This window comes from Salvelinus namaycush, chromosome 34, assembly GCF_016432855.1.
Source record: "Salvelinus namaycush isolate Seneca chromosome 34, SaNama_1.0, whole genome shotgun sequence".
In the NCBI taxonomy this organism is placed as follows: domain Eukaryota; kingdom Metazoa; phylum Chordata; class Actinopteri; order Salmoniformes; family Salmonidae; genus Salvelinus; species Salvelinus namaycush.
Window position 1 is genome coordinate 21,149,946 of NC_052340.1, and position 26,206 is coordinate 21,176,151.

Here is a 26,206-nt window from a genome sequence, read left to right on the forward strand (position 1 = left end):
CTACGTTTAGAGGGCTACGTTTAGAGGGCTACGTTTAGAGGGTTACGTTTAGAGGGCTACGTTTAGAGGGTTACGTTTAGAGGGTTACGTTTAGAGGGCTACGTTTAGAGGGTTACGTTTAGAGGGTTACGTTTAGAGGGTTACGTTTAGAGGGCTACGTTTAGAGGGCTACGTTTAGAGGGCTTACGTTTAGAGGGTTACGTTTAGAGGGTTACGTTTAGAGGGTTACGTTTAGAGGGTTACGTTTAGAGGGTTACGTTTAGAGGGCTACGTTTAGAGGGTTACGTTTAGAGGGCTACGTTTAGAGGGTTACGTTTAGAGGGCTACGTTTAGAGGGTTACGTTTAGAGGGTTACGTTTAGAGGGTTACGTTTAGAGGGTTACGTTTAGAGGGCTACGTTTAGAGGGTTACGTTTAGAGGGTTACGTTTAGAGGGTTACGTTTAGAGGGTTACGTTTAGAGGGTTACGTTTAGAGGGTTACGTTTAGAGGGCTACGTTTAGAGGGTTACGTTTAGAGGGCTACGTTTAGAGGGTTACGTTTAGAGGGCTACGTTTAGAGGGTTACGTTTAGAGGGTTACGTTTAGAGGGTTACGTTTAGAGGGTTACGTTTAGAGGGTTACGTTTAGAGGGCTACGTTTAGAGGGTTACGTTTAGAGGGCTACGTTTAGAGGGCTACGTTTAGAGGGCTACGTTTAGAGGGTTACGTTTAGAGGGTTACGTTTAGAGGGTTACGTTTAGAGGGTTACGTTTAGAGGGTTACGTTTAGAGGGTTACGTTTAGAGGGTTACGTTTAGAGGGCTACGTTTAGAGGGTTACGTTTAGAGGGTTACGTTTAGAGGGCTACGTTTAGAGGGCTACGTTTAGAGGGTTACGTTTAGAGGGTTACGTTTAGAGGGTTACGTTTAGAGGGTTACGTTTAGAGGGTTACGTTTAGAGGGTTACGTTTAGAGGGCTACGTTTAGAGGGCTACGTTTAGAGGGCTACGTTTAGAGGGTTACGTTTAGAGGGTTACGTTTAGAGGGCTACGTTTAGAGGGTTACGTTTAGAGGGTTACGTTTAGAGGGCTACGTTTAGAGGGTTACGTTTAGAGGGTTACGTTTAGAGGGTTACGTTTAGAGGGTTACGTTTAGAGCAGGGTTATTGTAGTCAAATATCCACTAGATATGTTTGTCAATGTGTGTTTCCCTGAAATCAAGCGTGGAGAGATTGTAGATAACAGTTGGATCAGTACATATGTCTCTATCATGTATAACAGACATCAGGCTGGTGAGAGCATGCTGAACTGGAGGTGAACCTGTCCACATGCCTCCTATTACTCCTGATATCTGTCTTCACAACATAAAGCAGCCTCATAGCTCTCAATCCCTGGACTGTACTGTTCTCTCTCTCTCTCCATCCCCTCTCTCTCTCTCGTTCTCTTTCTAGCCTTAACCAGCATTCAGAAGTTGTATCCATTCACCTCTGAGGCAGAGCTGTGGTGTGTGTGTGTGCGTGCATGTGAACTGTGGTTGGTGTGGTCTTGTCTCTCGGCAGTCATGTAGAATGCTAATTCATTAGTTCAACATTCACAACTGGCCTGCTCTCTCTCTCTCTCTCTCTCTCTCTCTCTCTCTCTCTCTCTCTCTCTCTCTCTCTCTCTCTCTCTCTCTCTCTCTCTCTCTCTCCCTATCCATCTCTTTACTTGAAGATACATTATTCTCCTTGCTCTGCTTTTCATATGTTATTCTTAGGGCCATGAGTCTTTCTCAACCACATGACCGAGCCATGAATGACTCCAGGTCCTAGTAATACTGCTCCACTGTTCATCCAGGCTATGCAGCCAGGAGAGCCTCACTATTTTTGTGTCTGACACTTGTTTAATGCTATGCTACAGAAGAGTGTTTTCCCTCCAGCTTCACTATTGCTGCAGTACTGTAATTGTGCTCATATGAGAGTAGCGAACTCCATAGCCTCTACCTCTGAAATCATAGTTCCATTCTTTCCCCTCCACTGTAAATCCCAGGTGCATTCTACCAGTTCATTTGTCAGCCCTCATATCATAAATATTTAATGTGAGTATTGTACAGGTGCCATTTTTTATGACGGTGGTATTGGCTAGGAAAATAAACATTCCTCCGTGCCTGGTTGTGGCTGAAATGGAAAGCTACATTTGGGTCTACTCAAATAGCTCTCTCTCTCTCACACACACACACACACACACACACACACACACACACACACACACACACACACACACACACACAGACACAGACACAGACACAGACACAGACACACACACACACACAGACACACACACACACACACACACACACACACACACACACACACACACACACACACACACACACACACACACACACACACACACACACACACACACACAGACACACACACACACACACACACACACACACACACACACACACACACACACACACACACACACACACGACCAGTACTCAGTGTTCAACTTGTCCAGGTTGTCATGCTGCTGTGGTGAGAACAAGAGGGAGCAGTGCAGTAGTTCAGTAGTTATTAATAACGTGCCCCCTGTCAGATAATAGAATATTGAAGCTACAGCTACAGGCCTAGAGAGTCACTGTGTTTTAACAGAGATGCTCTCCTCTCCTCAACAAGCTACCGGTCTCTGACCCCTCCTGTGGTTTACTAGCCTTCTCTTTGGTGTGTGTCTCTCTCTGCCAACATCAAAGGCTCTCTCGCTGGCTCTCTCACTGTCCTTTGGCTGTCGTTAGGCCAAACACACACATACACAAAAACACACACACGTATGCACACATACAAACACACAGCTCCGTACGACCACCGTGTGCTACATGATACATAGAGAACAGAGATCCTGTTTCAGTTGAGAATCATCATCACCTCGTACACTCACAGGAGCCAGGGCCAGGCCAGGACAGGACAGGGAAGTGTGTGCTTTTGATAAGCATGGCTGACTGTATTTTCCTTGGCCCAGTCTCTCATAGCTCTCTCCTAGCTGCCCTCTTAGGCACAGAGCAGCCATACTGCAGTAGTAGTGGTCGTACTTTCCTTCCCAGAGAGATCTCCCCCCCCCCTTTTTTTGAAGAGATGGAAGGAAGAGAGAACTCTAATCAACTTGTGAGGCTTAACCCCATCTGTAATCTCTTTCTAGCTGCGATCCCGAGCCAACACTTGCAAACGATTACCCTGCCAGTACCCAGGAGGCTCTCTGATTGGCTTGTTTGGTTAGTCTAATCCAGGGAACTGCTACAGTCTCCTCTCCGCAGCTGACTAGTGGCTGGCCGGGGAGTTGGGCTGAACTGAGTGGAGGCTGTCTGTTATGAACCCACCAGCCCCAGCTCTCAGCTCTCTCTGTACTGTAGATGTGAGGTGTATTAGAACCAGACGTTGAGGGGTAGAACGTTAGAGTTATAATGTGGTGAGGCAGGGAGGCAGTGAGGCGTGCTGTGGGGGGTACACTGCTGCTCCCCAGCCCTCCCTCCCTCCCCACCCCCCCTCCCTCCCTCCCTCCCCATCCCCCCTCCCTCCCTGTCACTGAGCTGTTCAGACAGACGCCACTCCACTTCTGAACCAGCCTTTCTGTCTCTACTGCTGGCATCTCTCCCGGCTAAACGCAGGCAGGGCTGGGGAAGTCATCCTCTCCTCCCTCCCTCCCCCAGTGTCTCGTTCTATCAGAGGAGGCGGTTTGGCTTGTGCTCTAACTCAGATAAACAACACAGATGAGAAGAAAAGACTCCCTCCAACAACACCTGGTGTCCTGTCCTGTCCTGTACTGTTACTGTTATTGTTACTGTCCTGTACTGGACTGTTCTGTACTGTCCTGTCCTGTTACTGTTAATGTCCTGTACTGTTACTGTCCTGTATTGTCCTGTCCTGTCCTGTCCTGTACTGTACTGTACTGTTACTCTCCTGCACTGTACTGTCCTGTCCTCTACTGTACTGTTACTGTTAATGTCCTGTACTGTACTGTACTGTACTGTTACTGTTAATGTACTGTAGTGTTACTGTCCTGTCCTGTACTGTACTGTGTCTGTCCTGTACTGTCCTGTACTGTACTGTACTGTTACTGTACTCTCCTGTACTGTAGTGTTACTGTCCTGTCCTGTGCTGTACTGTTACTGTCCTGTACTGTCCTGTACTGTACTGTACTGTACTGTACTGTTACTGTACTCTCCTGTACTGTCCTGTTACTGTCCTGTACTGTTACTGTCCTGTTACTGTTAATGTCCTGCACTGTACTGTCCTGTACTGTTACTGTCCTGTACTGTCCTGTACTGTACTGTCCTGTACTGTACTGTCCTGTACTGTTACTGTCCTGTACTGTCCTGTACTGTACTGTGCTGTACTGTCCTGTACTGTCCTGTACTGTCCTGTTACTGTCCTGTCCTGCCCTGCCCTGTACTGTCCTGTTACTGTCCTGTCCTGCCCTGCCCTGTCCTGTACTGTTACTGTCCTGTCCTGTCCTGTCCTGTACTGTTACCATCCTGGCCTGTACTGTTATTGTCCTGTACTGTTACTGTTACTGTTACTGTACTGTACTGTATAGTACTGTCCTGTACTGTCCTGTAGTGTCCTGTACTGTTACTGTTACTGTTCTGTAATGTTACTGTCACTGTCCTGTACTATTACTGTCACTGTCCTGTACTGCTACTGTTACTGTTACTGCCCTGTACTGTAGTGTCCTGTACAGTTACTGTTACTGTAGTGGCCTGTACTGTACTATACTGTTACTGTCCTGTACTGTAGTGTCATGTACTGTTACTGTTACTGTACTGTAGTGTCCTGTACAGTTACTGTTACTGTAGTGGCCTGTACTGTACTATACTGTTACTGTCCTGTACTGTAGTGTCATGTACTGTTACTGTTACTGTACTGTAGTGTCCTGTACTGTAGTGTCCTGTACTGTTACTGTTACTGTACTGTAGTGTCCTGTACTGTACTATACTGTTACTGTCCTATACTGTAGTGTCCTGTACTGTACTGTCCTGTACTGTACTGTCCTGTACTGTCCTGTACTGTATTGTTACTGTTACTGTCCTGTACTGTATTGTTACTGTTACTGTTACTGTCCTGTATTGTTACTGTTACTGTACTGTTACTGTCCTGTATTGTTACTGTTACTGTTACTGTTACTGTTACTGTCCTGTACTGTATTGTTACTGTTACTGTCCTGTACTGTATTGTTACTGTTACTGTTACTGTTACTGTCCTGTATTGTTACTGTTACTGTAGTGTAGTGTCCTGTACTGTTACTGTACTGTATTGTTACTGTTACTGTCCTGTACTGTATTGTTACTGTACTGTTACTGTCCTGTACTGTCCTGTACTGTATTGTTACTGTTACTGTCCTGTATTGTTACTGTTACTGTCCTGTACTGTCCTGTACTGTATTGTTACTGTTACTGTCCTGTATTGTTACTGTTACTGTCCTGTACTGTCCTGTACTGTATTGTTACTGTTACTGTCCTGTGTTGTTACTGTTACTGTAGTGTAGTGTCCTGTACTGTTACTGTTACTGTCACGGTCGTCTTGAGGTGAATGAATGGACCAAGGCGCAGCGTGATATGAATACATCTTCTTTTATTTTACGACGAAGATGAACACGAAACGAAACACTTATACAAACTATACAAAACAACAAACAACCGTGAAGCTACAAACGAAAGTGCACACACAAGCTACTTACGTTCAACATAGACACAGACAATTACCCACAAAAACCTAGTGCCTATGGCTGCCTTAAATATGGCTCCCAATCAGAGACAATTAATGACATCTGTCTCTGATTGAGAACCCTTCAGGCAACCATAGACACAGCTAGACTTCTCTACTAAACATAAACCCAACTACTCTAATAAACCCCCTAACCTTACAACCACCCTAGACACTACAAAAACACATACATTCACCATGTCACACCCTGACCTAACTAAAATAATAAATGAAAACAAAGATAACTAAGGCCAGGGTGTGACATAACCCCCCCCTTAAGGTGCGAACTCCGGGCGCACCAGCATAAAGTCTAGGGGAGGGTCTGGGTGGGCGTCTGTCCACGGTGGCGGCTCTGGTACTGGTCGTGGTCCCCACCCCACCATAGTCACTACCCGCTTTCGTAGCCTCCTCCAACTGACCACCCGCCAACTTAACCCCACTGGATTAAGGGGCAGCACCGGACTAAGGGGCAGCACCGGACTAAGGGGCAGCACCGGACTAAGGGGCAGCACCGGACTAAGGGGCAGCACCGGACTAAGGGGCAGCACCAGGATAAGGGGCAGCACCAGGATAAGGGGCAGCACCAGGATAAGGGGCAGCACCAGGATAAGGGACAGCACCAGGATAAGGGACAGCACCAGGATAAGGGACAGCACCAGGATAAGGGGCAGCTCCGGACTGAGGGACGGCAGCTCCGGACTGAGGAACGGATCCTGGCTGGATGACGGCTCTGGCGGATCCTGGCTGGACGGCTCTGGCGGATCCTGGCTGTACGGCTCATGGCTGGCTGACGGATCTGGCTGCTCATGGCTGGCTGACGGATCTGGCTGCTCATGGCTGGCTGACGGATCTGGCTGCTCATGGCTGGCTGACGGATCTGGCTGCTCATGGCTGGCTGACGGATCTGGCTGCTCATGGCTGGCTGACGGATCTGGCTGCTCATGGCTGGCTGGCGGCTCTGGCAGATCCTGTCTGGTTGGCGGCTCTGGCAGATCCTGTCTGGTTGGCGGCTCTGGCAGATCCTGTCTGGTTGGCGGCTCTGGCAGATCCTGTCTGGTTGGCGGCTCTGGCAGATCCTGACTGACGAATGGCTCTAGCGGCTCCTGACTGACTAACGGCTCTGACGGCTCGGGACAGACGGGCGGCTCTAATGGCTCGGGGCAGACGGATGGCTCAGACGGCGCTGGGGAGACGGATGGCTCAGACGGCGCTGGGGAGACGGATGGCTCAGATGGCGCTGGGGAGACGGATGGCTCAGATGGCGCTGGGGAGACGGATGGCTCAGATGGCGCTGGGGAGACGGATGGCTCAGATGGCGCTGGGGAGACGGATGGCTCTGGCCGGATGAGGCGCACTGTAGGCCTGGTGCGTGGTGCCGGAACTGGAGGCACCGGGCTAAGGACACGCACCTTCAGGCTAGTGCGGGGAGAAGGAACAGGGCATACTGGACCCTGGGGACGCACATTAGGCCTAGTGCGTGGTGCCGGAACTGGTGGTACCGGGCTGGGGACACGCATCTCAGGGCTAGTGCGGGGAGCAGCAACAGGATGCACAGGACTCTGGAGACGCACAGGAGGCTTAGTGCGTGGTGCCGGAATTGGTGGTACCGGGCTGGAGACACGCACCATAGGACGAGTGCGTGGAGGAGGAACAGGGCTCTGGAGACACACTGGAAGCCTGTTACGTGGTGTAGGCACTGGTGGAACTGGACTGGGGCGGGGAGGTGGCGCCGGAAATACCGGACCGTGCAGGCGTACTGGTTCCCTTGAACACCGAGCCTGCCCAACCTTACCTGGTTGAATGCTCCCCGTCGCCCGACCAGTGCGGGGAGGTGGAATAACCCGCACCGGGCTATGTAGGCGAACCGGGGACACCATGCGTAAGGCTGGTGCCATGTATGCCGGCCCGAGGAGACGCACTGGAGACCAGACGCGTTGAGCCGGCATCATGGCACCTGGCTCAATGCCCAATCTAGCCCTACCAGTGCGGGGAGGTGGAATAACCCGCACCGGGCTATGAACACGTACAGGAGACACCGTGCGCTCTACTGCGTAACACGGTGTTCGCCCGTACTCCCGCTCTCCACGGTTAGCCTGTGAAGTGGGCGCAGGTCTCCTACCTGCCCTCTGCCCACTACCTCTAAGCCCCCCCCCCAAGAAATTTTTTGGGCTGACTCACAGGCTTCCTACCGCGTCGTCGTGCTGCCTCCATTCGCCGGTATCCCTCCTCGCACTGCGCCAGAGAATCCCATGCGGGCTCCGGCACTCGCCCTGGGTCGATCGCCCACCTGTCGATCTCCTCCCACGTTGTGTAGTCCAGATTACGCTCCCATTGCCATTCCTCCTTGCGCTGCTCCTGTTGCCGCTTATCACGCTGCTTGATCCTGGATTGGTGGGTAATTCTGTCACGATCGTCAAAGGGAGAGAGAGAGGACCAAGGCGCAGCGCGTGAAAAATACATCTTCTTTTATTTTACGACGAAGATGAACACGAAACGAAACACTTATACAAACTATACAAAACAACAAACAACCGTGAAGCTACAAACGAAAGTGCACACACAAGCTACTTACGTTCAACATAGACACAGACAATTACCCACAAAAACCTAGTGCCTATGGCTGCCTTAAATATGGCTCCCAATCAGAGACAATTAATGACATCTGTCTCTGATTGAGAACCCTTCAGGCAACCATAGACACAGCTAGACTTCTCTACTAAACATAAACCCAACTACTCTAATAAACCCCCTAACCTTACAACCACCCTAGACACTACAAAAACACATACATTCACCATGTCACACCCTGACCTAACTAAAATAATAAATGAAAACAAAGATAACTAAGGCCAGGGTGTGACATAACCCCCCCCCAATGTTGCATGTTTGCACTTAGTCTTTTGATAGCTTCACGTTCGTCTGTTTGTTGTTTTGTTTCCTTTTCCTTCTTAAAATAAAAAGAAGATGTATTTTTCACGCGCTGCGCCTTGGTCCTCTCTCTCTCCCTTTGACGATCGTGACAGTTACGGTACTGTAGTGTCCTGTACTGTTACTGTTACTGTACTGTAGTGTCCTGTACTGTTACTGTTACTGTACTGTAGTGTCCTATACTGTTACTATTACTGTACTGTTACTGTCCTGTTCTGTTACTTTTACTGTTACTGTCCTGTACTGTACTGTTACTGTTACGGTACTGTAGTGTCCTGTACTGTTACTGTTACTGTACTGTAGTGTCCTGTACTGTTACTGTTACTGTACTGTAGTGTCCTATACTGTTACTATTACTGTACTGTTACTGTCCTGTTCTGTTACTTTTACTGTCACTGTCCTGTACTGTACTGTACTGTACTGTTACTGTCCTGTACTGTACTGTACTGTTACTGTTACTGTCCTGTACTGTCCTGTACTGTTACTGTCACTGTCCTGTACTGTACTGTACTGTACTGTTACTGTTACTGTCACTGTACTGTACTGTACTGTTACTGTTACTGTCACTGTCCTGTACTGTACTGTACTGTTACTGTTACTGTCCTGTTCTGTTACTTTTACTGTCACTGTCCTGTACTGTACTGTACTGTACTGTTACTGTTACTGTCCTGTACTGTACTGTACTGTTACTGTTACTGTCCTGTACTGTCCTGTACTGTTACTGTCACTGTCCTGTACTGTACTGTACTGTACTGTTACTGTTACTGTCACTGTACTGTACTGTACTGTTACTGTTACTGTCACTGTCCTGTACTGTACTGTACTGTTACTGTTACTGTCCTGTACTGTCCTGTACTGTTACTGTCACTGTCCTGTACTGTACTGTACTGTACTGTACTGTACTGTACTGTTACTGTTACTGTCCTGTACTGTTACTGTTACTGTCACTGTCCTGTACTGTACTGTACTGTACTGTACTGTTACTGTTACTGTACTGTCCTGTACTGTTACTGTCACTGTCACTGTCCTGTACTGTACTGAACTGTACTATCCTGTACTGTCATGTACTGTCCTATACTATACTGTCTGTACTGTCTTGTACTGTCCTGTACTGTCCTGTGTGGGTTCTCGTTCATACTAGTGGTACTATTCAAAATGATCCTACAGGGTACATGCTAAATTACATTGGTCTAACTAGAAGGGTAGATTTCCTGAAGTCAAATGGTGTGCTTTCTTCAGCTGTCCAAAAGTAATTTATGGTAGCGGAATAATAGTATTTTTTGAAGTCAATATTCAATGTCCTCCAACAGTTTGTGAATATTTCCTTATCTTGTCTAGCTCCTAAGATTCTTGTGTCTTCATAGGCGTAACAGTGAAAGATCCCCGTAAGACAAACTGTCTAACCCATACATCTTCTTCTTTTATCTCCCTCTCTGCAGGTGACAGCGACAGATGCGGACGGTGGCTCCTTCGGCTCCATCAGCTACTCTCTGGGGTCAGGCATCAACAGTGCTGTCCCCTCCCAGTTCTCTGTAGGGAAGGAGACAGGACAGATCTGTACCAACGTGGCTCTGGACAGGGACCAGGGACCAACCAGCTACGACTTTACCGTCACCGCCGTGGACGGGGTGAGTCTCCACACATCTCCTACTGTATCTCTCCACCCTCTTGATCTCTCCTTCCCTCTGCACTCTTCCCTCCATTTACCCTCCACTAACCATCTCTCCCTCCACCTTCCTCAACCTCTCCGGAACAAGTCCAGCAGTGGACGGGGTGAGTTTATTCTTCTCCCCTCCTCCACATCTCTCCACCCTCTTCTCTCTATAGACCCACTTCTTGACTATCTCTCCACCCTCTTCTCTCTATAGACCCACTTCTTGACTATCTCTCCACCCACTTCTCTCTATAGACCCACTTCTTGACTATCTCTCCACCCACTTCTCTCTATAGACCCAGTTCTTGACTATCTCTCCACCCTCTTCTCTCTATAGACCCACTTCTTGACTATCTTTCCACCCACTTCTCTCTATAGACCCACTTCTTGACTATCTCTCCACCCACTTCTCTCTATAGACCCACTTCTTGACTATCTCTCCACCCTCTTCTCTCTATAGACCCACTTCTTGACTATCTCTCCACCCTCTTCTCTCTATAGACCCACTTCTTGACTATCTCTCCACCCTCTTCTCTCTATAGACCCACTTCTTGACTATCTCTCCACCCTCTTCTCTCTATAGACCCACTTCTTGACTATCTCTCCACCCACTTCTCTCTATAGACCCACTTCTTGACTATCTCTCCACCCTCTTCTCTCTATAGACCCACTTCTTGACTATCTCTCCACCCACTTCTCTCTATAGACCCACTTCTTGACTATCTCTCCACCCTCTTCTCTCTATAGACCCACTTCTTGACTATCTCTCCACCCTCTTCTCTCTATAGATCCACTTCTTGACTATCTCTCCACCCACTTCTCTCTCTAGACCCACTTCTTGGCTATCGCTCCATCCTCATCCAATGTCTGCATTCCCTATATAGTCCATTCCTTTTCACCAGAGCCCTATGGGAATAGAGTGGCAGTCTGATCTCTCCCTGTGAGTACATTAAACCCCTGACAGTGATCTCTTAAAGCAGTGTTTATCACAGTGTTTATAACAGCAGGGTTAAAAGAAGAAAAACTCCAGCACCCTGGTAATATTGACGCTTCCAACAATTGAATGGATCTTTTTAACCGACATTTCACAGCAGGGTTCACAGCAGAGAAATAGGGCTGTGCTGTGAATGAGTCTCCCTGGCAGGGCTGCGCTGTGAATGTGCCTCCCTGGCAGGGCTGTGCTGTGAATGAGTCTCCCTGGCAGGGCTGTGCTGTGAATGAGCCTCCCTGGCAGGACTGTGCTTTGAATGAGTCTCCCTGGCAGGACTGTGCTGTGATAGCATCCTCTAGCGTCACACGCCAAATCATACTTGAAAGTAAAAGGGTAGAAATGAATGGAAATCACTGCAGTCATGGTAAAACAATCAGATAGAGAAGAGAGTGATAGAGCGAGAGAGAGAGAGGGAGAGAAAATGCCTACAACGTCAAGCAGACTGGCAGACAGACAGTCAGATAGACAGACACGCAGACAGACAGACAGAAACACAGGCAGGCAGACAGTCAGTCAGACAGACACAGACAGACATACAGACATACAGTCAGACAGGCAGATAGCAGTAATATTTAATAAGTTGGACCGCTGCTCCCCCTCCAACCCTCCTCCCTCCTCCACCCTCTCACCAGTCCGGCCAAATGAAAAGCCTGCTCTGTATTCTGTTCAGAACGAGCCGCCAGGGAAACAGAGCTCTCTGCTCTGTGGCAGTAGCGAGCCCTCTCAACCCCCACAGATCCTGACAGATTGCTGTTTCCCTGGGGAAGCTATCAATCCGTATCCCTCCACCAACCTGCCAGGACTAGATTTCAGAGTCAGACGTTTTTACCAGGGTTCCTGCTGATTTTAACTCTCTCCATTAATGTGGTCAAATGTGTTTTTTTACCACTTTGTCCTGGTGATATACAACAGCATGCGAAGTCTCGTAGAACAGAGAGCTTTTTGTCCTTAGAAGAGGTGCATACCCAACACCTAACTCACTACAGATGGGCTTTAATATAAAGGGGGAAAGGTGCTCAGCTTAACTGAAGCATGTTGAAATAAAAAACGTTCCTACCCCAGGACACTCCATGTGGTGACTGTCCCAGAAAATTCTGGATTTGTCCATTGTTTTATTATTGGTTTCACATAAATCTCCAACAAACCAACACAGAATGTCACTGACACATCTAACACATTCCAATGAGCGTTGTCTTTTTGATTTATTGTTTGATTTTCCTTTCTGTTCCCCTGCAGGGCGGTCTGAACTCTGTGGTCTACGTCAGGGTGGACCTGCTGGACATCAATGACAACAGACCAGTCTTCTACCCTGTGAGCTACGCCGTCAGCCTTAGCTCCCAGAGTGCACCTGGCACCTCTGTTGTCAAGGTTACGGCCCTTGACTCAGACACTGGGGAGAACGGGAGGGTCACGTACCGAACCGTCCCCAGGGGCAACTCCCCCTTCTTCACCCTCAACAAAGACACAGGTTGGTACTTTTACTGTAATACAGATTTAACAACAAAGACACAGGTTGGTACTTTTACTGTAATACAGATTTAACAACAAAGACACAGGTTGGTACTTTTACTGTAATACAGCTTTTTAATGAACAAAAAGAAACAGGTTGGTGTTTTTACATGTGGTACAGCTTTAACTATGAACAAAAGGACACAGGTTGATGTTTTTACATGTAGTACAGCTTTAACTATGAACAAAAGGACACAGGTTGGTGTTTTTACATGTAGTACAGCTTTAACTATGAACAAAAAGACACAGGTTGATGTTTTTACATGTAGTACAGCTTTAACTATGAACAAAAAGACACAGGTTGGTGTTTTTACATGTGGTACAGCTTTAACTATGAACAAAAAGACACAGGTTGGTGTTTTTACATGTAGTACAGCTTTAACTATGAACAAAAGGACACAGGTTGGTGTTTTTACATGTAGTACAGCTTTAACTATGAACAAAAGGACACAGGTTGGTGTTTTTACATGTAGTACAGCTTTAACTATGAACAAAAGGACACAGGTTGGTGTTTTTACATGTAGTACAGCTTTAACTATGAACAAAAAGACACAGGTTGGTGTTTTTACATGTAGTACAGCTTTAACTATGAACAAAAGGACACAGGTTGGTGTTTTTACATGTAGTACAGCTTTAACTATGAACAAAAAGACACAGGTTGATGTTTTTACATGTAGTACAGCTTTAACTATGAACAAAAAGACACAGGTTGGTGTTTTTACATGTGGTACAGCTTTAACTATGAACAAAAAGACACAGGTTGGTGTTTTTACATGTAGTACAGCTTTAACTATGAACAAAAGGACACAGGTTGGTGTTTTTACATGTAGTACAGCTTTAACTATGAACAAAAGGACACAGGTTGGTGTTTTTACATGTAGTACAGCTTTAACTATGAACAAAAGGACACAGGTTGGTGTTTTTACATGTAGTACAGCTTTAACTATGAACAAAAAGACACAGGTTGGTGTTTTTACATGTAGTACAGCTTTAACTATGAACAAAAAGACACAGGTTGGTGTTTTTACATGTGGTACAGCTTTAACTATGAACAAAAAGACACATGTTGGTGTTTTTACATGTAGTACAGCTTTAACTATGAACAAAAGGACACAGGTTGGTGTTTTTACATGTGGTACAGCTTTAACTATGAACAAAAAGACACAGGTTGGTGTTTTTACATGTAGTACAGCTTTAACTATGAACAAAAAGACACAGGTTGGTGTTTTACATGTAGTACAGCTTTAACTATGAACAAAAGGACACAGGTTGGTGTTTTTACATGTAGTACAGCTTTAACTATGAACAAAAAGACACAGGTTGGTGTTTTACATGTAGTACAGCTTTAACTATGAACAAAAAGACACAGGTTGGTGTTTTACATGTAGTACAGCTTTAACTATGAACAAAAGGACACAGGTTGATGTTTTTACATGTAGTACAGCTTTAACAACAGACACAGGTTGGTACTGTATTAACTTCTTATGTAGTTACAGGTGTATCGAGGAAAAAGGCATTCTTGTATTTTCCACAATGTGTTTAATGGATCGTACAGATGCCAGAGCGCTGGAATTGAATTTTCCTGGAACTAAATAAAGCGTGTATGTTTGTGTGTGTGCGTCCATCCTCATGTCTCTGTGTGTGTGTTTTGAGCTGTGTCTGACCTTGACCACTGTGTTTTGTGTCCTTTCTCCACCAGGTGTGATCTCCCTGTCCCGGTCCCTACATGGCAAGGCCAACACGGTGATCCCCATTGTGGTTTCAGCCCAGGACGGAGGGGGTCTGGCAGCACTGGTCAACGCCCGGGTCAACATCAGTGTGGTGGCAGGCCTGGTGGCGCCCCCTGTGTTCGAACACAGTCAGTACAGCTTCACTGTGTCTGAAAACGTACTGCGAGGGACTGAGGTTGGCATCGTACAGGCCATCAGTAAGAACGGTGGGTGTGACTTGGAATTGGAACTTCTGATTGGTTGACTGCTAACACCTGTTTGAAAGTGTGCGTGTGTGTGTGTGTGTGTGTGTGTGTGTGTGTGTGTGTGTGTGTGTGTGTGTGTGTGTGTGTGTGTGTGTGTGTGTGTGTGTGTGTGTGTGTGTGTGTGTGTGTGTGCTGAAAGGACTCACTGGGGCGTTCTGTGCTCCCTGTACCAATTGTTCAAATAGGCAGTGAGCCACTGTACACACCTCGTTTAGAAATCACATTAATCACACATTCCATCCCAGCACATTGTTTGTATAATCATTACTTTGGATATTTAGGACTCTGTCATAGTGTAAAATACTTGACAAATGACTGAGGGGGAGTATATTGTAACTGAAGTGCTCTCTGCCTGGTCTGGTTCTGGTCTCCTCGTCTGGTCTGGTTCTGGTCTCCTCATCTGGTCTGGTCTGAATCTGTTCTCCTCGTCTGGTCTGGCTCTGGTCTCCTCGTCTGGTCTGGTTCTGGTCCCCTTGTCTGGTCTGGCTCTGGTCTCCTCGTCTGGTCTGGTTCTGGTCTCCTCGTCTGGTCTGGTTCTGGTCTCCTCGTCTGGTCTGGTTCTGTTCTCCTCGTCTGGACTGGTTTTGGTCTCCTCGTCTGGACTGCTTCTATTCACCTCGTCTGGTCGGGTTCTGGTCTCCTCGTCTGGACTGGCTCTGGTCTCCTCGTCTGGACTGGCTCTGGTCTCCTCGTCTGGTCTGGTTCTGTTCTCCTCGTCTGGACTGGCTCTGGTCTCCTCGTCTGGACTGGCTCTGGTCTCCTCGTCTGGACTGGCTCTGGTCTCCTCGTCTGGACTGGCTCTGGTCTCCTCGTCTGGTCTGGCTCTGGTCTCCTCGTCTGGACTGGCTCTGGTCTCCTCGTCTGGTCTGGTTCTGTTCTCCTCGTCTGGACTGGTTTTGGTCTCCTCGTCTGGACTGGTTCTGGTCTCCTCGTCTGGTCTGGTTCTATTCCCCTCGTCTGGACTGGTTCTGGTCTCCTCGTCTGGACTGGTTCTGGTCTCCTCGTCTGGTCTGGCTCTGGTCTCCTCGTCTGGTCTGGTTCTGGTCTCCTCGTCTGGTCTGGTTCTGTTCTCCTCGTCTGGTCTGGTTCTATTCTCCTCATCTGGACTGGTTCTGGTCTCCTCGTCTGGACTGGTTCTGGTCTCCTCGTCTGGTCTGGTTCTGGTCTCCTCGTCTGGACTGGCTCTGTTCTCCTCGTCTGGACTGGCTCTGGTCTCCTCGTCTGGACTGGCTCTGGTCTCCTCGTCTGGACTGGCTCTGGTCTCCTCGTCTGGTCTGGTTCTGGTCTCCTTGTCTGGACTGGCTCTGGTCTCCTCGTCTGGACTGGCTCTGGTCTCCTCGTCTGGTCTGGTTCTGGTCTCCTCGTCTGGACTGGTTCTGGTCTCCTCGTCTGGACTGGCTCTGGTCTCCTCGTCTGACTGGTTTTGGTCTCCTCGTCTGGACTGGTTCTGGTCTCCTCGTCTGGTCTGGTTCTATTCCCCTCGTCTGGACTGGTTCTGGTCTCCTCGTCTGGACTGGTTCTGGTCTCCTCGTCTGGTCTGGTTCTGTTCTCCTCGTCTGGTCTGGTTCTATTCTCCTCATCTGGACTGGTTCTGGTGTCCTCGTCTGGTCTGGTTCTGGTCTCCTCGTCTGGTCTGGTTCTGGTCTCCTCGTCTGGTCTGGTTCTGTTCTCCTCGTCTGGACTGGTTCTGTTCTCCTCGTCTGGACTGGCTCTGGTCTCCTCGTCTGGTCTGGTTCTGTTCTCCTCGTCTGGTCTGGTTCTGTTCACCTCGTCTGGACTGGCTCTGGTCTCCTCGTCTGGACTGGCTCTGGTCTCCTCGTCTGGTCTGGTTCTGTTCTCCTCGTCTGGTCTGGTTCTGTTCACCTCGTCTGGACTGGCTCTGGTCTCCTCGTCTGGACTGGCTCTGGATCTTGTCATCTCACTTCAAAAGATACAAATAAAATAAACTCACACACACAATTGCATCTGTATTCACAAACATGCACTCACTCACTCACTCACTCACACAAATATACACACACACACACACACACACACACACACACACACACACACACACACACACACACACACACACACACACACACACACACACACACACACACACACACACACACACACACACACACATCACAACTGCTGCTACCAGACTGTTATTATGATTGATAAACACTGCACAGTTTAAACACTTGCCCCCCTTCCCCAATACACATGTAAATATTGGACTATAAATTGTTCCTTCCTGTATTATACTTATGCTAAGAAATGTATTCTATTCTACTGATCCATTTACTTTATGTTCATATTGTTATCTTTTAGTATTTCTTATTGTTGTTGTGTTGTTGATAAAGAACCATTTCGTTGGATGGTGTATACCATGTGTATCCCGTACATAAGGGATAATAAAACATTCAACTCCCCCTGTCTGTTCCCAGGCGGCCCCAGTAAGGACATCCTGTACACCATCTCCTCTGGAGACCCTGCTGGCTACTTCACTGTGGACCCAGAGAGCGGTGCCCTGCGGACCAGCCTTCCCCTGGACCACGAGGCCCAGCCCTCTCTAACCCTGGAGCTCCAGGCTCGTAGCGGCAGCCCCCCTGCCTTCGGTCAGACCTACGTCCACATCACCATCCAGGACATCAACGACAACGCTCCTGTGTTCATGCCCTCCTCTTCTGAGTCTCTCCTCCTCCCGGAGCACACAGAGATGGGGACCGTGGTCTACAGAGTCCAGGCCAAAGACCGGGACTCCGGCCTCAACGGCCAGATGACCTTTGATCTTTCCTCCACCGCGACCTCAAGCGGAGGTCAAAGAACCTTTTCCATGGAGCGCAGCACAGGGGAGATCCGGCTGGTTGGCGGGCTGTCGTACGACGTAACGCCGCGTTACGACCTGACGGTGACAGCTAAAGATGGTGGCGCTCCCCAGCTGAGCTCTACCATGATGCTTGTGGTGCACGTCCAGGCGGAGAACGACCACGGTCCTGTGTTCGACACCCTGACCTACCGCGTGGAGCTGAGGGAGAACACGCCGCTCAGCACACGCTTCCTACAGGTATGTCCCGTAGATTGTTCAACTAACAGCCAACAAAATGTCTTCTAACTATCCCTAAACGTAACATCAGCAAGCTGTTATGTATCAACAGAGTTGCAGTTGATCGGTTGTTGATAGTTTGAGTATCTGCAGATCATCTACACGGGACTATCCAAATAAAGTGGAACCCTTTATTGTCCCCAAGAGGAAAATAGTATTGGATACAATTCTGCTGTATATAAGAAAATTATATTGAGTGCAGGTTTCCCAGACCCAGACTATAGTAATCCTACCCTGGAGTAAAAACAATTTGAATTTCCATTGAAAGCGATTTTTCTTGTCCAAAATAGGCTTCATCTGTATCCGGGAAACCGGCCCAATATCTGCTGCACATCATTTATACTGTTCATCCACAGGTTGAAAGGGGAACATTGTCTTGGACACATTTTTCTGTATATAACAATAGACATAATATCTCACATATCAAACAGAACTGTCAGTTCTGTAATGTTTTGGCTGTGTATGTATTTCTGATTAATTACTTAATCCATCCATCTACAGGTGCGAGCTCTGAGCCTGGACACCACGGGTTCAGGCTCCTCCTCTCCACTGGCGTACTACCTGAGACCTGACGGAGACGCAGCAGGGTTTGGCATTGCAGCAGACAGCGGCTGGCTGTTTGTGAAGAGCGCCCTGGACAGAGAGGTGAGGGACATGTGACAGGAAGATATATAAACTTGTCTTGATATATAAACACTGAATGCTTCTTAGCCACTTTGATTGATATCGATCATGTTGGTCTTATTCATCTTGACCTTAGACTTCTTTAGAGGCCTGAAAATGTCTTGACAAACTTTAGTTAAAAGTGTGTCCATGACCTTTGCCCAGGTGAAGGACATGTACATGTTGATGGTTCTGGCCACGTCGGGCCACGGGCAGCTGAAGAAGACGGGCAGTGCCACGGTGAGGGTGTCGGTGACCGATGAAAACGACAACTCACCCCGTTTGACCCAGGAGAGGACTTTCCTGGCCGTGAGAGAGAACCTTCCGGCGGGGTCAGGGTTCGGACGGGTTTCAGCTATGGACCGCGACTCAGGGCTCAACGGCAGGCTCAGTTACAGACTCCTACACCCAGACAGAAACTTCCAGATCAACTCACACACAGGTAGTTCAAAGCCTGGTTAATGAATGGAATAACAAAAGATACACTGAGTGTACAAAACATTAAGAACACCTTCCTAATATTGAGTTGCACCCCCCACTTTTGTCCTCAGAACATGCTCAATTTGTCGGGGCATGGACTCTACAAGGTGTCGAAAGTGTTCCACAGGGATGCTGGCCCATGTTGACTCCAATGCTTCCCACAGTTGTCAAGTTGGCTGGATGTCCTTTGGGAGGTGGACCATTCTTGATACACACGGGAAACTGTTGAGCATGAAAAACTCAGCGGCGTTGCAGTTCATTAGACAAACCGGTGTGCCTGGCACCTTCTACCATATCCCATTTAAAGGCATTTTGTCTTGCCCATTCACACTCTGAATGGCACATACACAATCCATGTCTCAATTGTCTCAAGGCTTAACACACTCAGCGTATAATAACTTTATATTTACCACAAGAACTTCAGATGTGGCACTCAGAATAGACACACAATGCTGTCTATTCTCTGTGAAAATAAATCAGGTTACCTGTAGTGTTGAGGGTCCTGCTGGGCCCTAATTGGCCTGCTGTGAGATTGTGTGTAGCCGCTCGCGAGATAACTCTAACCTTCACTGCAGCTGTTCAGGTTCCTGCCATGTGTGTGTGTGTGTGTGTGTGTGTGTGTGTGTGTGTGTGTGTGTGTGTGTGTGTGTGTGTGTGTGTGTGTGTGTGTGTGCGTGTGTGTGTGTGTGTGTGTGTGTGTGTGTGTGTGTGTGTGTGTGTGTGTGTGTGTGTGTGTGTGTGGGTGATCAAAGACGACATGCTCTCCCTTTAATTTCTCATCATTACTTCTCTCCCTCCCATTTCTCTCACTCTATCTCTCTCTCCCTCCTTCCTCTCTTCCTGTGTCCTCTCTCTCTCTCCCTCAGGTGAGATCAGTACCCGTGTAGGTCTGGACAGGGAGCAGCAGAGTAGTTACCAGGTGTTGTTGGTGGTTCAGGATGGAGGTACTCCCCCGCGCAGCGCAACAGGGACAGCCTTTATCACCATCTTGGATGAGAACGACAACACTCCCTCCTTCAGACACAGCCAGCCTGGCAGAGGACTGACCATGCAGGTAATACTGAGGTTGCGTCCCAAATGGCAGCCTATTCCCTATTATTGTACGCTACTTTTGACCAGGGCCCTTAGGGCATGGGGTCTCACATAATATGTTAGTGGTCAGCGTTGAGAAGAAAACAAGTCACTTTTACCTTGTGATTTCCTTCCGTAGGTGATGGAAGGCCAGGCATCAGGTCTACTGCTGGGGAAAGTACAGGCCAAGGACCCTGATGAGGGAGAGAACGGCACTGTGTACTACTCCATGTCAGGTGAGAGAGGGATGGAAGAAGGAAGAGAGAGAGGGAGAGAGTAAGGGAGGGATTGTGTGTAAGTTAATGATTGAAGAGTAATTTGCTATTTTCTACCGTTGAGTGATTATGTGAGGAATGCATTGTTTTCTTCTGGCATTGTTTCCAAAAACAACTCTGGGTAACAATTTATAGCTGGACTCACTCAATCAATCTGTATCTCTCTCTCTCTCTGTCTCTCTTTTTCTTTCGCTCTCTTTTTCTCCCTCCCTCCCTCACTCCTCTACAGGTCCCAGAGCAGAGCGTTTCTCTCTGAACCCTACTACAGGTGAACTGCGTTCCTCCTCTCCTCTGAGTCACTCTGACAGAGCTGAGTACAGCTTCACTGTGACCGCCACTGACCGAGGCCAGCCATCTCACAGCGCTACCTGTACACTACACATACAGGTGAGACCCCTAACCCCTAGCCCATAACTCCTTCCCTCTCACAGCGCTACCTGTACACTACACATACAGGTGAGACTCCTACCTCAGACTGCTATCTCCTATCCCCTACCACCTTTCTTCTCACAGATCTAGCTGTATCTTAATCATAAAGGTCAGAAAACTACTAGATCATAGCCAACACCAATCTATCAAATATCCCACATTTAACTAAAGTATTGGGAGAAGTACTAAGTCAAGCTTGCTCTAGATGTCTGGCTCTAGAAGTCTGGCTCCTCACAACAAAGTCGTTCCAAATAGACGTGCCAGTCTGATTTCTGACAACCTTCCCTCCCTCATTTTCTTCCCTCCCTCCCTCCCTCCCTCACTTCTCCTCCTCTGTGACTTTTCAAAAGGGGGAATTTCTCTTTGAGTAAGAGATGGAAAACTACAGTAGGTATGAATCAAGTGCTCCCATCTGGTCCATGATGATCACCAGCTGTGATTGCTCTGATCAAGGCCATACTGAATGACTTCAACACTTTTAATACAGTAGCCTCACTTCAATACGACACCGCCTGGGATATACACCCACATAAAATACACCATTCAAGTTAATTTAGTTAATATTTAATATACAACTTAATAGTGACTGACCAGGCCAGCACAATGGAAGGAACTCTGTAGCTGTAAATCCAAGATGCATCCCAAATGACACCCTATTCCCTATATAGTGCTACTTTTGACCAGTGCCCTATGTAGGGAATAGGTTGCCATTTGGAACGCAAACCGGAATCTTTAAGGTTCCAGGAAAATAGAAGGGTCTTGTAATGGCTGCAGTAAAACAGCATCTCTGTGTTCCTTATTTCTTAAATGTTTTCCTTCCCTCATTTCTCCTGTTCTTCTGACGTGAAGAATGTGAGTAATAATTAGTGTGTAATAGGATTAAACATGGCTGTGTTGTTCTTGTCTGTTGACGTGTTTCTATCAGAGTCCTCGTCCAAGACAAGTACAGCAGTAGGGACAGGATATGATCTCACAAATTCTAACGCGTGTTGACATTCAATTTGCCGTCTAATGTGGAGTTAATTAACAGATTGTCATATTCTGTTTCATAAAGAGCATGGGCTGTTTAGTGACTGCCAACATAGTGGTGCTGTATGGTGTAACTGGTTTATCAAGGTATTGTAGGTTGTAATGAATTGAGCATCAACAAGTATTTGTTGAGGAGAAAAATGGATAAGCGTACAAAACTATTTTATTTTCCTTCCTCTCTCTTTCTCCTTGTCTTGCTCTCTCTCTCTATTTTTCCTGGTCTAACTCTCTCACTTTCATTCATTTATTCTCTCGCTCTCGCACGCTCTCGCTCTCTCTCTCTCGCTCTCTCTCGCTCTCTCTCTCGCTCTCGCTCTCTCCTGCTCTCTCTCTCGCTCTCTCTCTCTCGCTCTCGCTCTCGCTCTCGCTCTCGCTCTCGCTCTCTCCTGCTCTCGCTCTCTCTTGCTCTCGCTCTCGCTCTCTCTCTCAGATATTTAAACCCTGTGACTCCATCCCCTGCTTTGAGCGAACTGAAAAACAGGCTTATTAGAACAATGTGGTATATGTGTAACTTCTGGTGCCTGTTTCCATACAAAGGGAGCGATGTGTCAAAGCTGAAGTCTTTCATGTTCTTCTGATTGGTCATCAAGGGAGGTGTAAAAACTCAATACTGTAGACTCCCGAGTCCAGCCCACTGCAGTGAGATCTGAAAGCTCACCACAATTTCCTTTTTTGATTATGTTGACTTTTATCCCTTATTATTTTTCCTGGCAGTGACATGCCTATCTGATTAAACGTGATTAGCACTAGCAGGCCTGTTGTGGGAGTTTGTAAAAAACTCTTAAAACGTTCAGTTTCTTTTATTCACAGTGAGAAAAGAGAGTGGGTGGGTAGAAATCTGTTGCAGGTTCACAGCATTCCATTGAATATTTGTATTCTTTAGCGTTGTATTGGAAAATGTATCTCCAACTGCCACTAGGCATGTATAATGGTCTTTATTAGACACATAGCGTGAGTCTGCTGAGTGTTGATGTTCAGCTATCTTGCTAAATGGATTATCATTAATGTCAGGATTTTCATAGTTGCTCAAAATGTTCCTCAAAGGTTAACAGATTGTTTGAAGATCCCAGTTATAAAAAACATTGATTAGCTAGCTACTAATTTTGTCCTCCAGCCGGCTCTCGCTATTGAACCTGGTGATGAAGTTAGCTACCTACAAACCTTTAACACCAATATATTGATGATATATTCTTACCATATCCCTATGTCTCTGTCCACAGGTCCTGAGTGCGAGCAGAGCTCCTTCCAAAGCCAACTCCCTCTCCATATACTTCAACTCCGTCGAGGAGGCCAAACCGGGCTCTGTGATTGGCTCTGTGAAGTCACATGACAGCTTAGAGCTCCCTGAGGCTGGTCAGGTGACCTATACGGTGGTGGGCGGGTCAGACCGAGACGGAACGTTCATGGTGGACCGTCAGACAGGTGATGTGTACCTGGCAAGGGAGCTGGACTACGAGCGATCTGCCCGCTACACACTACAGATAGAGGTGGATGACTTCTCCATGACATTACCCAGCAGCCACCTGGTGCAGCTGGACATCGAGGTGAAGGACAGCAACGACCACGCACCCTGCTTCCCGGAGGACCCCGTTACCATGGTGATACCTGAGAACATGGAGCCTGGGGCCACCATCTACACCTTCCAGGCCTCGGACCAGGATGGATCAGGGCCCAACAGCCTGCTGACCTACTCCATCCTGCACCAGGTAGGGTTAGGGGGTTAGGGTTAGGAGGTTAGCTGGTTAGGGTTAGGAGGTTAGGGTTAGGGGGTTAGGAGGTTAGGGTTAGATGGTTAGGGTTAGGGGATTAGGGTTAGGAGGTTAGGGTTAGCTGGTTAGGGTTAGGAGGTTAGGGGTAGGACGCACAGGTTAGAGAAGCAAAAATCAGTAACAGATACATTGCTGTTTCAAATTCCAAACCGGTCGTGAAAATTGGAGATGTACTCACTGGCGACTAGACCATCTCGGGCCGTTGTGCCCTTGAGCAAGACACTTAACCCCTTAAACTAGTGGTTTAGGGAGTAGAGCAAAAGAAGGAGGTTAGGGTTAGGGGGTTAGGTTTAGGAGGTTAGGATTAGGAGGTTAGGGTTAGGAGGTTAGGGTTAGGAGTTATGGTTAGGAGGTTAGGGTTAGAAGATTAGCATTAGGAATTAAAAGTTCTCATTTACAACTGCGACCTGGCCAAGATAAAGCAAAGCAGTGCGACACAAACAACAACACAGAGTTACACATGGAATAAACAAATGTACATTCAATAACACAATAGAACAAATATATATACAGTGTGTGCAAATGAGGTAAGATTAGGGAGGTAAGGCAATAAATAGGCCGTAGTGGCGAAGTAATTACAATTTAGCAATTAAACACTGGAGTGATAGATGTGCAGAAGATTAATGTGCAAGTAGAGATACTGGGGTGCAAAGGAGAGTTAAAAAAATAAAAAATAACAATATGGGGATGAGGTAGTTGGATGGGCTATTTACAGATGGGCTATGTACAGGTGCAGTGATCTGTGAGCTGCTCTGACAGCTGATGCTTAAAGTTAGTGAGGGAGATATGAGTCTCCAGCTTCAGTGATTTTTGCAATCCGTTCCAGTCATTGGCAGCAGAGAACTGGAAGGAAAAGCGGCCACATGAGGAATAGGCTTTGGGGGTGACCAGTGAAATATACCTGCTGGAGCGCATGCTATGGGTGGGAGCTGCTATGGTAACCAGTGAGCTGAGATAAGGCGGGGCTTTACCTAGCAAATACTTATAGATGACCTGGAGCCAGTGGGTTTGGTGACGAATATGAAGCGAGAACCAGCCAACGAGAGCATACAGGTTGCAGTGGTGGGTAGTATATGGGGCTTTGGTGACAAAACGGATGGCACTGTGATAGACTGCATCCAATTTGCTGAGTAGAGTGTTGGAGGCTATTTAATAAATTACATCGCCGAAGTCAAGGATCGGTAGGATAGTCAGTTTTACGAGGGTATGTTTGGCAGCATGAGTGAAGGATTTTTTGTTGCGAAATAGGAAGCCGATTCTAGATTTAATTTTGGATTGGAGATGCTTAATGTGAGTGTAGAAGGAGAGTTTACAGTCTAACCAGACACCTAGGTATTTGTAATTGTCCACATATTCTAAGTCAGAACCGTCCAGAGTAGTGATGCTGGCTGTTGAGTCTGCCGATAAGAATGTGGTGATTGACAGAGTCGACAGCCTTGGCCAGGTTGATGAATACAGCTGCACAGTATTGTCTTTTATCGATGGCGGTTATGATATCGTTTAGGACCTTGAGCGTGGCTGAGGTGCACCCATGACCAGCTTGGAAACCAGATTGCATAGCGGAGAAGGTACGGTGGGATTCGAAATTGTCGGTGATCTGTTTGTTAACTTGGCTTTCGAAGACCTTAGAAAGGCAGGGTAGGATAGATATAGGTCTGTAACAGTTTGGGTCTAGAGTTTCTTCCCCTTTGTAGAGGGGGATGACCGCGGCAGCTTTCCAATCTTTGGGGATCTCAGACGATACGAAAGAGAGGTTGAACAGACTAGTAATAGGGGTTGCAACAATTGCGGCGGATAATTTTAGAAAGAGAGGGTCCAGATTATCTAGCCCGGCTGATTTGTAGGGGTCCAGATTTTGCAACTCTTTCAGAACATCAGCTATCTGGATTTGGGTGAAGGAGAAATGGGGGAGGTCTGGGCAGGTTGCTGTGGGGGATGCAGGGCTGTTCACCGGGGTAGGGGTAGCCAGGTGGAAAGCATGGCCAGCCGTAGAAAAATGCTTATTGAAATTCTCAATTATCGTGGATTTATCGGTGGTGACAGTGTTTCCTAGCCTCAGTGCAGTGGGCAGCTGGGAGGAGGTGCTCTTATTCTCCATGGACTTTACAGTGTCCCAGAACTGTTTGGAGTTTGTGCTACAGGATGCACATTTCTGTTTGAAAAAGCTAGCCTTTGCTTTCCTAACTGCCTGTGTATATTGGTTCCTAACTTCCCCGAAAAGTTGCATATCGCGGGGGCTATTCGATGCTAATGCAGTACGCCACAGGATGTTTTAGTGCTGATCAAGGGCAGTCAGATCTGGAGTGAACCAACCTGTTCCTGCTTCTAAAATGTTTTAATGGGGCATGCTTCTAATGTTAACATGCATGAAACCAAGGCTTTTACGGTTACAGAAGTCAACAATTGAGAGCGCATGGGGAATGGGAGTGGAGCTAGGCGCTGCAGGGCCTGGATTAACCTCTAAATCACCAGAGGAACAGAGGAGGAGTAGGATAAGGGTATGGTTAAAGGCTATAAGATCTGGTCATCTAGTGCATTCAGAACATAGAATAAAAGGAGCAGGTTTCTGGGCGCGGAAGAATAGATTCAAGGCATAATGTACAGACAAGGGTATGGTAGGATG

The 26,206-nt window shown here is 47.4% G+C and overlaps 1 protein-coding gene across 1 annotated transcript in view; it reads left to right on the forward strand.

The window, feature by feature from the left end:
- Positions 1-26,206, forward strand: part of LOC120028424 (protocadherin-16-like) — a 185,015-nt gene that overhangs the window by 139,379 nt on the left and 19,430 nt on the right. Inside the window, exons 2-11 of the mRNA XM_038973645.1 lie at positions 10,084-10,272; positions 12,526-12,757; positions 14,498-14,740; positions 17,209-17,828; positions 18,369-18,512; positions 18,696-18,972; positions 19,877-20,064; positions 20,221-20,317; positions 20,586-20,743; positions 23,035-23,520. Of these exons, the coding sequence (XP_038829573.1) occupies positions 10,084-10,272; positions 12,526-12,757; positions 14,498-14,740; positions 17,209-17,828; positions 18,369-18,512; positions 18,696-18,972; positions 19,877-20,064; positions 20,221-20,317; positions 20,586-20,743; positions 23,035-23,520 (2,634 nt within the window). The remainder of the gene's footprint in view (positions 1-10,083; positions 10,273-12,525; positions 12,758-14,497; positions 14,741-17,208; positions 17,829-18,368; positions 18,513-18,695; positions 18,973-19,876; positions 20,065-20,220; positions 20,318-20,585; positions 20,744-23,034; positions 23,521-26,206) is intronic.